The 16333-nt window shown below is 35.0% G+C and overlaps 1 protein-coding gene across 1 annotated transcript in view; it reads right to left on the minus strand.

Annotated features, from left to right (window-relative positions):
• The window catches only part of FSTL5 (follistatin like 5), a 248185-nt gene that overhangs the window by 50206 nt on the left and 181646 nt on the right, over positions 1-16333 (minus strand). The window contains exons 8-9 of the mRNA XM_041427999.1: positions 10049-10210; positions 7887-8021 (exon numbers count right to left, since the gene is read on the minus strand). Coding sequence (XP_041283933.1) covers positions 7887-8021; positions 10049-10210 — 297 coding nt within the window. The remainder of the gene's footprint in view (positions 1-7886; positions 8022-10048; positions 10211-16333) is intronic.

The raw sequence follows: 16333 nt of genomic DNA on the forward strand, positions 1-16333 counted from the left end.
GACATTACCTAAAAAGGCACAGTAGAAATAGAGCTATTTAATGGCATGAAACAGTTATATTATTATTTTTTTTAATTTAGTCCTAAAATACAGTGCACGAGAGATACAAAAAGAGAACTTTTGTTCTGTTTTTTGTGACTACGTGAAAGAAACCATAGGATAAAATACTTTGTCATATATGATGATGCCATAGTGGGTGAATTCAGTAACACAAGAGTCTGTGGTTGATAACTAAAAAAAAAGCTACCAAATATTAAAAGTTCATCAAGTAATTTCAAATTTGTCTTGGAAATGTCCTAATAGTTTTACTTGATAACTCTCTATTATGACAGCTGTCTCTCCAAGGTGCACACATATGTCCAAAGAAAAATTTCAGAGAAACCAAAGAAGTCATATTAATGAATCACAAACTGAACTGCATTTTGTAAGCACATATGACCAAAGAAAAATTTCAGAGAAACACCAAAGAAGTCATATTAATGAATCACAAACTGAACTGCATTTTTTTGTAACACAATTTTTTGGAAATAGTTAGGAGAAGTTAAAATATTTTTTAAAAACCCCAACCAAATAACAAGCCTACAAAACTATTTCACTTCAAAGGGAACAGCATGAGTTTTAATGATCTATGGCTCAAGTATAGTAGAATTATTCTAAATTGAAATGGAAAAGAAACTAAAGCACATACAAAATACCTGTCATAGTTATCAAGAAACAAGCCAAAAAAATATGGATTTTTAAAGTTACCTTACTTCAAAATATCTTACTAATAGCTAAGAAAAAAAATTTAAGTACCTGAAAATTACCCCTGACAATATTCACTTGTCTTTGGTGATGACTATTTTTTATTTCCCTGTTTTCTACACTACCAAATTTTCTTATTTAGAAAAAAAATCTATATTCAGTGTAATCTGATATTCCATATGTGTATCAAATTACAGTGATATATTCTACTCTATTATTTATATTAAATATTCCATTATTAGTCTTCCTAGCTAACTTTTTTATAAGTTAACAAAATGGTTTATTTGGTATATTTATCTATGTATCATATTCCATAGTCTGTTAATGTTACTTTGATTAAAAATTAAAATTTGGACCAATTCCATTGGTCCTACTACTATTTCAATGGAATCTCACTAAATAAATAAATTTCACAGATGGAAGTTGCAATTTCTTCCTCCTCTCTTTGAAATTGTTATTCTACTGTGTATCAACAAAAAATGCAGTAATGTGTTTCTCACTCCACCTTTTTCATAAATATATTGTCAAGATACACTGCCAAATTATCTTTGTCTTATATTTCAATTCTTCAGCTTCCAAACAGTTTTTCAACAACAGCAAGATGATGACTTTGGTTTGCCATATGGCTTCCAGGAGTTGGGCTGATCCAAACTGTGATTATTGTATGTAGTCATCAACAGAGATCCACAGTGGAGCTGTCCATTTGTGTGCTCATGCTTTAAATGATGCTAAATCCAGTATAGAGGAAAAAGTTATCTGTTAATAAAAGATTTGAGAGTCTCTTAAAAAGTACCTGCAGATACTACAAGCTAGAAAATGAAAAGCCATCTTTTATCCTTTGCTGCAGAGATGCTGGGCACTAGAATATAGAACCTGTTCACAAAAACAGAGAAATTGGAGTCCTAAAGAAAATAAGCAGTCTTAGTTATGATGAAATCCCATTTTTCTGATAGCAGAAGAGATTCCAGCAGTCTGACATTCCTTTATGCAATTGCAGCAGCAAAAACTCTGGAAAACATCACAGATTGCTGCTAAAGGTAGAAGAAAAGCATTGTCACATCAGAACTATTCAAGGTTTAAATTGTACTGCAATGAACCAGTTTGAGTTTTTTAATGTTCTGTTGATAATATTCTTCTATAAATATTTCTGTCCTGCATTTTTACAGAAGCAGCATAATAGCTGAAACCAGAACCTGACTGAATACCTTCTACCTTACAAAGGACTAAAAAGGAGGGTAAATGACGTGTAGTCAAGACAAATATTTAAAATAACCAGGTCCAAATGCAGTGCATAGAATACTCGCTAAAAGTTTCAGTTGTTTGGTCTGAATACATTTCAGAATACATCATAAATTTTAAGAGTGCCAAAAAGTAGCACTATATCTGCTCCTAATAGTTGCCCCACTTCCTGAAACTTAATAACTCAAGTAGCTGTAGGCTAGTTAGAGTGGGTTATATGGCTCAGACAAAAGATCAGACAACACTTGCATAGAATTACATTCAGTAAAAAATCAAAAAACAAGAAAGCAATTATAAGTCAGCTAATTTGTTCTAACAGGGACCAGGTCTTCACAGCCAAACCTGGTAATTTTTTTTTTTTTATGTAAATAGGAGTTTGGTAATGTAAAAATTCATACAGTTGTAACCCATAATTTTGCTAAACATCTGATTTGTTAAGACAGAATATTCTGATTAAATATGAGTTATTTTAAAAATGTAAAATATAAGTAAATGGAATTTAAAATTGCCAAAATAATTAATACAAAAATGCAGTTAAATCCTTAGTAAAAGATGAAGAAGTTCTGGAGCATGTCCAGAGTAGCAGGTAGTGAATTGTGTCTTAACTGTGTTCATCAGTGATCTGTAAACAAATACAAAATCATTTCCTAAGAAGTCTGTGAATTACCTGTAATGATAAACAACAGCTTTAACAAACTGAATTACTTTGTCGAGTTCATCTGTAAAATAAATTAAATTTTGTTTTATCCAAATTGAAATGGAGATGTCTTGGAAAACAAAGAACAGACTATGCCTAAATGAGACGGTGAGAAGGAATAGGATTTGAAAAGTGAGGTCTGATAGCATACAGGAGATAAACATATAAACAAACTTTCACTGCTGGTATTAGTGGAAAATAGCGACAAAGGATTGACAGATGTGGAAGAAAAAATTACCAAATATATATTTCTCTTTTCAGAACGTTAAAAAAACAAATAATACATTTTCTTGTGCAAAGAGCAGTACTCATAAAAAAGAAAAAAAAAAAAAAAAGAAAAAAAAAAAAAAAAAAAAAAAAAAACAACCAAAACCAAAAAACCAAACAGCCCAGACCAAAACAATTAGAATTCTCAAGGCAAAAAGACTGAGTGCTATGGTAACTATTGTATTATGAGAAACTTATATATTATGCGTGTGAGAGAATTTCCAATCAATATTCATATATTCATAGGACAAGAATTCTTAAGAGGTCAATTTATTGGAGGGGAAAAAAAAGAGAGAGACTCAAAGGAGGCAACTGAAGGAAAAACTGACTTCAAAATGGAAACTAAGCATTATGCTCTATTAGTGAAATTAATTAATAAATAAAGCAAATTACCCAGAGAAATGAGGGATTTTTTGACTCTGCATGTCTGACTCGGGTCTATGCATCTCTGTAAGGACACACTTCAGGCAAACAAAGCATTAGCTCTGTATTCAGGCACAACAGAATGAAATTTAATGTCTTGTGAAACGTAGAAGATAGAATAGAGTTAGATAAAATGTTTCCATCATGCTTAAATATATGAATCCATGCAATACCAGTTTTGAAAAATAAAAATAAAATTGAGTGAAAATAAAACCACATTTTGAACTGGTATTTGTATTTACAAATGTGATTGCACCAAAGAGTCCTTCCAACACAGCTGAGCTGTCTCAGGTATTATTAGAGGATCATGACAGTAGGGGAGACTCTTGTGTCTTCAATGAGATTTAGACCAGGTCATTAATCCCCAGAATGTTTTTACCAGTCACCACAGGGGTTATTCAGCTATCAACCAGACCAGCTATCTCATTCTCAATGGCTGTAACTGCAGGCTTGAGGGAAAATCGAATTCACAGCAAAAAGAGAATTTGCAGTCTCTAGAGAATCAAAGCAGCACAGTTCTCACATTCAGAAGTATTTTAGATGCTATTGCTATTATCAACATCAGAGGAATTAAACAGGATCTGATAACAGAAAGCAGTAGAAATTTATCACCAGTACTTGTAAGAGACATTTATATAGGTAATATAAACTACAACTTTCCATTATTACTTTATAAATCTAGCAAAAAGGATCCATGTACTGGGACATAGTTGCTAAATAAATAAATAAAATTTCAGCTACAGAATGAGTTAATTAGTAAAAGGCACAGATAAAGTTCAAGTATTAAAAAAAATTCATTTCTCTCACCTAACACAATGTTAAAATGAAAGCATGTTTTCAGAAATCTTAATTATAATGCACATTGAAAAAGGCTGATGTGCTAAGAGGAGGTCAAACTATCCTTGAGACTATCATCCAATATTCAAAATTCAAAATTTTACCTATGTGAGACAGAGCAATGCTTTCCTGTTCAGTGCTGGCATTTACTAAACAGATCTGGATGACAAAGCATTTTCAGAGTATTTTCCATTCACTTCCATCTAGATTTCCATCCTGATGATGAACCATTATCATCAATGTATATTGACTTGGTAAGTGGACTTCAAATTTCTGAAACCGGAAACTTCAAAATAAACAAGTTCCTAGCACCCTTAATTAATACTTTACATTGTGTAACTTGATTTTTTCTACTAGCATCATATTTCCACAGTTTAATATAGCTTTGCCTTCATTTCTTTTCTCTTTATAATACAGACACATGCACTACATGCATCTGTGACAATCCCATGAATTATGAAAACTAGCAATCTGTTCAGACAGACAGGTGAGGTAAAGGTTTGCTTATTATTTAACAATCTACTTTTCCATAATGACATTGATTTTTATTTAGTCCAAGGTAGCAGAAAATATAGTATTATCTCTCAGGAGCTGTTTAAATTATCAATTTACAGAGAAATCAACTAGCCATGACCTTTCTGTCCCAGACACTATTTTTTTTCTCAAAGCCCTGAACTGAGTTTTTAATAAATTTGGGATGTACTGAAAGCAAGATTCCTCATAAAAATAATAAAAATTTAGGTTTTTGTGTGAAGTAACATTAAACCCCCAAAGTTTTCCCATGCACCCAAACAATGGGTCAGATAAGTACAAAAGTGAACATTTACTTTGACTATTATACTTTCTAGGAAATAAGATATATGCATTGATAACGGGATAATGTTCTGCATTTCTCATGTGGCTTTTGAAATTACTGTCATGCTCAAGGCAGTGCAATTGTACTTTATATTTTAGAACTCAACTGTAAAGTTCTCACTAAACTCTCAATAGAAAATCAATTCAGTGTTCAGAAATGCTTTTATTTTGCTTTGATTTTTATCTTATGTGACATCACAAAGGAGAAAAGCCTAGACTGACAAGCGAGTGAGAATCTGACCTTATTTTATTCAAAACAGTATCCTAAGATTTCCAAAAGGGAGACCTCTAATAAGGAACCCAAAAAATATTAAAAAGTGTGTCTGCTTAATTATCTTAAAGGAGGAGAAATGCAAAATAATTTATAAAAATGTCATAAATGACAGAAATAATTTCTATCACATCATACAGAATCACATTTACATTCATCAGAGACTATCTTTAGAAGGTAACTTGTGACCTAATCAAAAGGCTTGAAATAAAAATAGCTGTAGCATTGTGCTTAATATGTGTGGGTGAGGTAAAAAAAAAGCCCACAATCCTATCCAAGTGGTTTTACCTATGTGATTTTACTCCTTAATAATCCCAAATTTAATGTATGAACAAGAGTTCTGGAGGAAATATAAAAACAAGCAGAAAAGAGTTAATAATGAGGCCCTTCCACTTCTGATAGCAGTTCTCCAATGCTAGCAGCTCCATCCTGCAAAGATTTTTTTTTTTAAACAGCAGCAGGTTTTTAAACTACATCTATAAAAATGTGTACCTGTTGCAATTTGTTCATGTAGTTGGGACAGTGATTTTGTCAGTACTTTTTTATTAGTACATACCTTCGTATTCTTGCATGTACTAAAATGGGATTCTGAACAATATTGGAGTTCAATATGTAAATATCTGCTACACCTAAATTTGAATGTTATAATTATACATCTTTGGGTTTTACAACTATTTACACATGGATCACTTATTGGAAAACCATGTTCAAACACCAAGGAACATAATGGTAAAATGCTTCCCTTCAACATACAACACAGAACTTGCAGAGTAAATTATTTTTAAAGGAAGGAAAATGACTATATCTTTTGGGTGAATTGTCTTAGAAAATATTTGGTTGATATTCTGTCTTCCTTCATTTACATCTTTCATGACACCAATGGTCATTCTAACAACTTACTGCTAGCAGGTAATAAAGCATTTATCACAAGCTGCGTTCACTACATGGCACGTGATTTTACAAATCCTGCTAAGGCAGCAGATCTAAAATTATTAGATCATATTTCAAGTCCTGAAAGAAGTATTCTGCATTGTTGTGGACATCCATACATATTCACAGCAGATCAGGTCTTCAGAACTGAACTGACTTAACTAAACTTAAACTGACTAACTTAACTAAACACTTGCAAACTGGCAAGTTTGCTACAAATAACTTATTGTTAAGGCCAAACAAGTTTTAACCAAACATATACCACCTAGAATTTGTCAGGGTCTTGAAATCTGGCAACTTTCATAATATTCTTCACACAATGCAATAGGCAAATTGAAGTGGCCAAGCTACTTCACATTACCAGATTACCAGAAACTCTGCATGATCAAACAGCTTATTTATCCTCCGGTGTCTTCCCAGAAGTGTCTGAGCAGTAATTTTCATGTCACTTAAAAAAATTCACGTTAAGGTTTTGAAAAATAACAGTTATAATTAGTCTTAAAGCAGCTAAGTAAAGATATCAACATTTAGGTTATAAAATTTTCCTGCATGGAAGATTTCCTCTGAAATATCTGAAGCATAGTAAACCTCTATGTAACTGAACTCAATGTCCTGTGGCTTGTGTCAGGCAGACTTGCAGCGTTGCTAATTCTGCCTCTAGTATCCTGCTGGGTACTTGACACTGCTGAATATGCTTTTAAATAAACAGGAATGTCTTAAGTTAATGCAATCACACTCACTAGTAAGATAACTATCATTTTACTGGATGTATTTCTAACAAGTCTGTAGTATTTATTAATATAAGAGATTCAAAAAAAAAAAAAAAAACCAAAAAAACAACAACCCAAACAAACAGACAAAACCAACCAAACAAATCAAACAAAAAAAAATGGGTGAAGTATAAATTCAGGAATGGATTTTTCTAAGCAAAGTGAGGTAAGAGGGAAATAACACTGTTAGACAAAAAAAATACAAGACAAATAGAAAAACTGGGTTTTATAAATCCCACTACCATTTAACAGAGGATAAAGAATGCTGCTTGTTAGTAGTGATATTGATTTCTTTGGCACATTCAAGAGAAGTGAATGTGTTCAGTGTTCCTCTGCATTCCAACCACAAGACAACATGGGCAGGCTGGAACGGCTCTGGACCTGCTGGGCACTTCAGCAGGTGAGATAAAGCCATATGATTACTGTCACATCATGAGGCTGATTTTGACTCTTGGTATATCTCAAGAACAGACAGGAAGAAAATTACTTCCTCCCACACCCCACCAACCACTGGAAAACACACTAATAGCTGCCCTGTACAGACATCCCTTTCCTTTTTCCCTTCACATTCCCTTTGCATGCAACACATCTCTCGTGAGGAAAGTATCAAAAATTTACCAGCAATGTAAAAAATATGTTGGTTCACACAATGAATCAGAGATTTCATTTTACTTCTAAATATAATGCAATTTGTGCACTCTGTCTTCAGTGATTCTTGGATACCATTAATTGAACTTTATTTTTAAATCAGCCATCTACACGAACTCAATTTATTTAACGTTTCATAGTTTTAATACTGATTAAATGTTTGAGTGTGGGCGACATGTATTTTTATACTTCTCACAATACTTACGAGTCTTTCGAGCAGAATCTTCCACAAAGAGAGAAGAAATATCCTCATCCACCCCTGCTTCATTCTTTGCAATGCAAGTGTATGCTCCTGTATCTTCATAGCGCACATTGCTAATGTGAACCTCACTGCCATTTGCTGAAAGGAGAGGAAAAAATCAACGTGCAGACACGCTAGTGCTTTCAGATTATAAATTCAGAAGGGTTTCTCTGCTTACACTAATTAAACCATTTTCATTCCTGAGTTCATAACTTGGAGGCATGCCAAATTAGTCCAAAGGTATTCAACTGGCTAGTGAATTACATGCACTATTTCATCTCACAGTTATTCAGAGTGCCTCAGTTGATTTTGTACTTCAGAGACAAATATCCATCTGAGGTTTTATATATATTTAAATTACTATGATTTTTTTTAAAGTCAGGTAAATATTAGGTTTTTGTTATGTTGCATTTGGTTACTAGACACCATCATTTCCTTTACACAAAATAACCCAAGGAATATAACAGGCCAAACATACAATATAAATAAAAATTTTAATTTGTTGCTCCTAACCAGAGGCACCTATTTAGTTTTGGTTTTGTGTGACTGGAATGTAACAACACAGAAAACAGGTGCATGGAAGTTTTTCACCTACATCAATGTAGAAGTTTATGGAAACCTCCGGAATTTTACATCACATTGCGTAGGAATGTCAACAAACAATCCAGGTGTCACTGGCAAAGGTCTTTTAAATAATGTGATGCAAATAATTGTGTGAACAATGATTCATTGAATTTTAAGTATAGTATACTTGTTCAGCTGAAGGAACTATACAAAAACCAGCTTTGTAGGTATTCTAAAGTATGAACTAAAAGGGGCATTGTCTTAGGGTGTAGCACCCTTCTAGCTTGAACAAGTGCACAGATAGTTCAACTCAGAAAAATCTCTGGGAAAATGTAACGAGATTTTAAAAAAATTTTTTTTCAAATAATATAATGCTAGAAAATTGAATTAAATGTATTTTGCTTACAGAAGAATCCTTTAAATTTATTTGTCATAAATATATGGAACAGAGAGAAAGGTGAAAAAAATTCCCCAAATCCCTACAGGAGAAATTAAGAGAATGTTGCAATGGAAGAGAAGTTCATAACTTTCAATTCATAGTGGAACATGTTTCTGCAAGGCAATTGTTCACAAATATCCAGGAGAGTTGTACATGAAAGAACAGGGGACTATGATACCTGCAGGGGAAGTAACACTTCAGAGAAGCACTTGCCATATCTGTTCCACTGCTTCTTACACAACAGGCTGAGTGCTGTCCTATCTTAACTACACATCCTGGTTTTGTTGATGAGTGAGAGAAAGTTTTGAAGGGAACACGAGCAGCAGGAGATTTTTTTTCTCCTACAGGTATCAAAAATTACCAGAAAGACTGAAGCATGGAGATTTTATGCTGAACATGTCCACTGATTTTGCTGAGCCCTGAAGATTAATAGAAATGAACTGGTGCTAAAGGTAAGACTTTCCTTTAGTTCCTGCTGGAGGCTTTTTTTGTGTGTGTGTGTGTGGTTTTTTTTGTTTTTGTTTTGTGTATAGGGGGGTTCTTTTTTGTTTTGTGGTTTGTTTTTTTTTTTTTTTGGTGTTTTTGGGGGTTTTTTTGTTGTTGTAGTTGTTGGTTGTTTTTAGGTTTTTTTTGTAGGTTTTTGGGGTTTGAGATGTTTGGGTTTTTTGGGAGGGGAGGTAGGGCTTGTTTGTGTGTATGCAATGTCTCTGCACTCCCACAGAGGTCTGCTGATACCCTTCAGAAAACAGCACATCCATTTCAGGTATTTCTCCTCCAGTCCTTTCTACTATCAGGTCCCCAAATCTCACTAAGATTCTTCCCAGTTCTGACTGAGACCAGGTCTTGCACTGCCTGCTCCACTCAGATACAGCACATTTTCAAACCGAGAAGAGCGTATTGGAATTTACTGGTAATCCTGCCAGTAAGTAAAATCATTATTCTAACAAAGAGAAAGCAGAAAGATGTGTCTTGGGGAGTAGCTGGAAGAAATCACATCTTTTGAAATGTTTTAGCTTAGACTTCAAGCCTTTGTTAAAACTATGGAAGAAGGACAGTTAGTATGGAAATTATGCATGGATAAAACATTAGCAAGATGTAGAAAACAATAAATGCACCCCTTTACCTTGAAGAGTTAACTGTTTGGACAGCTTTGGAGTGATATCAATTCCATTCTTCAGCCAACCAAGTTGTGGGTTGGGAATACCTTCAGCGTGGCACCGAAGGCTAGCTGTCACACCTGGCTCCCTCGCCTGGCTCTCTGGATAGACTCGGATAACTGGTGGAACTGAATAAAAAAAAAAAAAATTATAATTTAGTGGAGAACATTATTTTCATTTTAAGAAAAATAACTATAAGCAATTCAGAAGACCCCTGCAGCTATATATAACTACACACAGACATGGTATTCGTCAGATATTCAGTGACATTCAATGCAGAATTCTGTCTCAGAATATTTATGAAGCAGAAAAAATATTCTGTGAGAAAAACCTCTTTTCACTGTGGTATCAAAGAAAAAAGCCTCAATTCTTCAACAGTTGGTGGTTGAGTAATAAGATTTTTATTTTTCCTTAGTATTCTTAACAAAATATGACTAATGTACAATTAGTGAGTCACGATATGTTGTACAGAGATTTTAATCGTCCTGTTTAACAAATCTTAACATTTCATTTCCACCTTTCCGCTCTTTCCAAAACACCTAGTAACAATTCCTTCTACATGCATCAAACCTGTTCAGGTTTATAATTCTTGACACCTGTTCATGGGACCTTCTGTACCCATGATACCACTTCCAGTCTTTACCATATGGACACATCACTAGCTTATGTTCAACCTGATTTCCCTCTGAAGTCCTTTCCTGCCAAGATGCTTTCCACTAGGTGGTCTTCAGGATATCTTGGCACACCAGGGTTGTTTCTCCCTGGGTGCAGGACTCTTGCACTTCGTGTTGAACTTCCTAAATTCCTGCTGGTTCATTTCTCCATCCTGTCAAACGAATAGCAGCATGACTCTGTAGTCTATCAACCACTCCTCCCAGTGTGGTGCCATCTACAAAACTGTTGAAGGTAGAACTCTGCCCCATTATTTGGATCATTAATTAAGATGTTAAACAAGACATGCATCCTTCTGGATAAAATGTCCACACAGCTGGATAACTGTGTCACGTGATGGGTGAACAAGCAGCTCATGGGTCAGGGACAAAGAGTTACAGTGAATGGGGTAACATCTGGCTGGGATCCAGTCATTAGCGGGGTTCCACGGGGCTCAATCCTCAGCCCAGTTCTCTTCAACATCTTCATTAAAGACTTGGACACAGCGCAGGACTTGAAGGAATACTAAGTAACTTTGCTGACAACACCAAATTGGGAGAAGCTGTTAACTCCCTCAAGGACAGAGAGGTCCTGCAGAGACAGCTCCACAAATTAGAGAGATGTAATACCACGAACTGTATGAAGTTTAACAAGGGAAAGTGCCAGATTCTGCACCTGGGACAGGACAACGAAAGTTGATTGTACAAACTGGGGACTAAGGTGCTGGAAAGGGACATGGCGGGGTCCTGGTTGATGGCAAGTTGAACATGAGTCAGCAGTGCCCTGGAGGGCCAACCTGGGGTGTCCTGGGAGGCATCAGGTACAGCATCTCCAGCTGGGCAAGGGAGGACACTGTCCTGCTCTCCTCTGCTCTGGGGTGGCCTCACCTCGAGTCCTGTGCGCAGTTTTGGGCACCATGACATACAAATGACATTGAGCTGTCAGAGAATGTCCAAAGTAGGGCCACAAGGATGGTGAAAGGTTTTCAGGTGAAGCCATTTGAGGAGTGGCTGAGGAAACTTGGTCTGTTCAGCCTGGTGGAGACTGAGCGTAGAACTCATTGCAGCTACAGCTTCCTTGTGAAGGGAAGAGGAGGGGCTGGCACTGATCTCTTTGTGGTGACCAGTGACAGAGCCTGAGTGAGTGTCATGAAACTGTGTCAGGGAAGGTTTTAAGCTGGATTTCAGGGAAAAGTTCTTCACCCAGAGAGAGGGTGGCTGGGCGCTGGAACAGGCTCCCAGGGAAGTGGCCGCAGCACCACCCTGACAGAGTTCATTAAGTGTTTGGACAATGCTCTCAGGCTCATGGCACGACTTGGGCTGTCCTGTGTAGGGCCAGGAGTTGGACTCAATGATCCTCACGGGTCCCTTCCAACCCAGCAGATTCTGTGATCCCATGTATAAGACCAGTCTTATGAGTTTCTTTTTTTACAAAATATAAGAATTGTTGACATCATTTTCCAAGGTTTGAAAACTTGCTGCAGTATAAGCTTACCAATTAAAAATCTTCTACATACACCAGTAGTGTCAGAGAGAAGATGTATGACAACACAGTGGACATACTCCTATTAGTAATCAATGGTAAAACAAGATTTAAAAATCCTGCTATGTAGATTTTTTAGATTAATAACTATTTACCTTATCTTTAATTTTTTACAGAGACTTGCTTGAGGTTGTTTCTAACAACAAAAAAATATTAACTGTAATAAGATTAAGGAGTTGTATTTCCTATTCACCCAAGTTTTGTTTAATGCAGCTCTAAAAGTGTGGAATACTTAGGTTGTTACAAAACACAGCTGGGTAGAGGATGAACTATCAGCTGATAATGAAAGAAGATAACAAGATCAAAAATTAACTGTGTCTATTTTGGCAAGAGATTAAATATTTTCAAATCCTATTCAACTATTTACAAGAGATGTCTCAGCATGCTGTCCCATTAGATCATAGAAATGCCTTACATTTCTACATTGCAAGAAATACACAAATCTACCTTATCTCAGATAGGATGCAAAAATCAGTAGGTTTCAGGGATATTTTAAACCCAGTTAGAGAGGACAGTCTTTTCTACATAACCCCTATATGCAAATTGCAAAAAATGTAATTTAATAACATGGGAGAAGGTTAAAAATTAGATAATACGACTTTTAGTTTCATAGACTACCAGCTGAGAGGAAGAGCACATAAATATCAGAGATTTAAGGTTTCTATTGATTTTCTGGAAAGGACTTCACTTTCACGGAAGTGGATCTTAACTTTTCACCTCAAGCCTGACATTTCCACTCCTATTTTCCCTCCATTTCTTCCCTCTTCTATCTCCTGTTGCATAGCATCTGTGTTCTCTATACTGAGACCTTGCCTTCCCCACTGTGTTCTTCAGAACAGGCCCTGCTTGACTCCACATGCGGTGGCTTGAATATTTTTTGGCACCTCAGCTCCCAGTCTTGCTCTGCCACACTTCCTGAAGTCCAATTTTCATGTCTGGCTGTTCAGGTCCTTTAGGTAGCCAACCTCATGTTGTAGATTTCCCACTGTAGCAAAGCCAAATGGATTTGTCCTTGTCTCTGGAAAAGCAAGGACCTCCACTTCCTTGGAGACTGGACTGCCATCACTGAACACTCATAAGAATCTCAGCAACAGAAACAATTTTTAGGACCAATAGCAAGGCATTGCAATTAGTTGTGTTCTGACCAGATATGCCAGGATACTTCTTGTCTCTTTCTGTGTCAGTGAAATATTCTAACTGCATATAAAACCTTATGGGTATTTAACTATCTCACCTTGACAGACTTCTACTGAGCACATGTGAAGAGAATTTTTTTTTTAACAGTTAAATTTAAAAAAAATTTTATGGACAAGAAAGAGGAATGTATTACTTTTATTTGGGCAAAAGGCATGCAATATTTCTGATGCAATATTATTGCTAAAAAAAGTTTTAGAAAATATCGTAACTGAAATCCAATTCTTTCTAAACCAACAAATAAAATCTCACCCTGCTTGACAAAATGCTAAATTGACTACTTAAGGGTTGTTAGGAGATGTGAAAGGGAGGAGAGGTGAAAATATGCTCAGGTGAAAATATGTCTGAATTTTCTGTTACCATCCCTTATTTCTATTTCTGTTCCCTTTAGCACTGTTTTTCCAGGAACAGAGGTTCTTGAATGACAGTAGGGTTTATTTCTTGCCAGGTCTTTCCTCTATTTGCTGCCATTTTCCTCTTTCCTCAGCAACTCTGTGTCTAATAGGTTAACTATACAACTAGAAATGTTTTTCAACATTTCTTTGTTTTGCATTATAATTTTTATTTCATATTACCTTGAAGAATATTTGTAATATTCCACTAAGAAAGAACCATCCCACTGAGGCATGCTGCAGACAACTGAAATATAAGCGCAGTTGTGTGCTCAGTCTAAGAAGTTAATTTGATATGACAAGTTCAATGTAAAGTCTTTGGGGTTTGTTTGAATCAGGGTTTTGTTTGTCTGTTTTGCTTTATTGATTTTTGTTTGGGTTTTTTGGTGCCACCAACCAAAAACGAATAAATAAATAAATAAATAATTAAATATATATATATAAAAAAACAGAAATAAATTTTTAAATACATAATTAATGTGACTGTTCACACTGACCTTCAAAGAGATATGTTTTAACATGTTAAGCTAAAAAAGCTCACTTTACAAAGGAAGAGATCATGACACAGATTAAAAAGGGAGGGGAGACACTGCAATAAAGTATAACACATAATTGAGTGAATTCTATATCCCTTATCTTTCAATTCAAAAAGCAATGTGAGACTGTTGTTCCAAATATGGTGGATATGTTACTATTGAATAGCTCTAGCACTTGCTAGGAAACCTCTTGAGCATTATTTCAGTTGGGTCCCATGGGGGAGGGAAGTGAGAAAACAGTCTGGTCAAGCTGTCTTTAATCCAGGAGAATGCATGTGTTTAAAAAAGAAACAGGGGATAGCTATAGTGAATTAGGTACTTCTACTGATATATATATATATATATATATATATATATATATATATATAATAACTCCTGTTTAAACTTAGATACTTTGGAAAAACAAAGCTGGCAAACAATTCTTCAGACACTACATATTCCCTATTTACATCTGGCTGAGGGACTGGGCTCTCCTTTCTGTACCTTAAAGTATCAGAATTGCTGATCTTATTTAAGTAGCACTGACATATTAGAAGAAAAATAAAGACCAAACTGACAGACTCAAATTCATTGAGTCGTACAGCATCAGAGTCATACAATCTCAAAAGTGTATATGTGGAAAGTTTTAAGTATTATGTAAATACTAATAATTAAGACTGTGTCGTGAAAGAATTACTTCTTCCTGATCACAATTTTTTATGTTTTTTTTTTTTTGTTTGTTTTTTTAGTTTATATGAAAAGGCTTAAAATGTCAGCTTATAGGGTTGCTCACAATATTTAATTTACCATATTATTTGTACAAGAGTAGACTGATTATTTCATCATAAAACAAGTCTTTTACAGTGCTCATTAATGTAATTTTAAGACTCCAAAGGAAGCTCATTATTCTTTACTACTGTGCCAGATAATTCAAAACTAAAAATATCTTAGATGTTAATCTTAAAAGTAAATCAAATTTACATCTATAATAATTACATACTAGCCTAAAATATATGATTTTTTTCCTAAAAATATATAGCTGTACATAAATGGAAACCAAGAAAGAACTTAAAATCTAATTACATTGTTTTCATTCAACCTTCACATTAAATCTTTGTGATCAACGGAGTCTCATTATCCCATTAACCTTTTCACTGGCTCTCTAGTTAATACAAGTATCATTATATTAATTATTCATTATCACAGCTACAAGTACTGACCATCATGCCTATGCTTAAGAAGATTATTCCTTAGAAGTACAGATCTAAACTGTAGAAGAGCTGTTCATTTGACCTTTACTCTCAGTCGATTTAACTCAATTTAACCACAATATGCACAGCAAATAATCCTACTGCTCAAAAGGTCTCTTTTACCTGTTTCTTGCTCCCCAAAATATCAACATCCAAAATCATTTAGGAAGGTACCACTCTAGTGCCAACTTTTGGAATAGCAGCTATCTGAGGTTTACAGTGGTTTCCAGATGAAAAATCAATTTCCTGACAGACACATTATCACCAGAAAAACCTACATTTGTCTTCCTTCACTTCTCTCAAATTATGTTTCTTGATTTTCTAGTCTTGCAGAAAACCTTCTTCAACTTGAGCGGAGTTTTGCCTCACTATGCGCTGAACTGAGTCAAACATGAATTCTAGTATTTTAACTCTTGCCTTACACCTCTGTGGGATTATTTACACATTGGGATTGGTCAGGAATGTGTTGATAGGAATATAATTTTGTTAATAATTTAGGGTAAAACAAACACATAAAACACAGGAGAATGTTGGTCAAGAACCCACTAATGTGCTCAGCTTGCCAATAACTCTGCTATGTCTTCAGGAATTAAAATATTAATAAATTGCACATCAGTCTTCTCACTAGTTTAGCCAGTAGTTGCTACGTGGCTTTTTAAAAGACAGAAAATAATCCCAGAAGAAAAATTTGGAGGAAAATATGTTGA

Source organism: Onychostruthus taczanowskii, unplaced genomic scaffold (genome assembly GCF_017590055.1).
Source record: "Onychostruthus taczanowskii isolate IOZ18803 unplaced genomic scaffold, ASM1759005v1 scaffold12, whole genome shotgun sequence".
NCBI classification, from domain to species: domain Eukaryota; kingdom Metazoa; phylum Chordata; class Aves; order Passeriformes; family Passeridae; genus Onychostruthus; species Onychostruthus taczanowskii.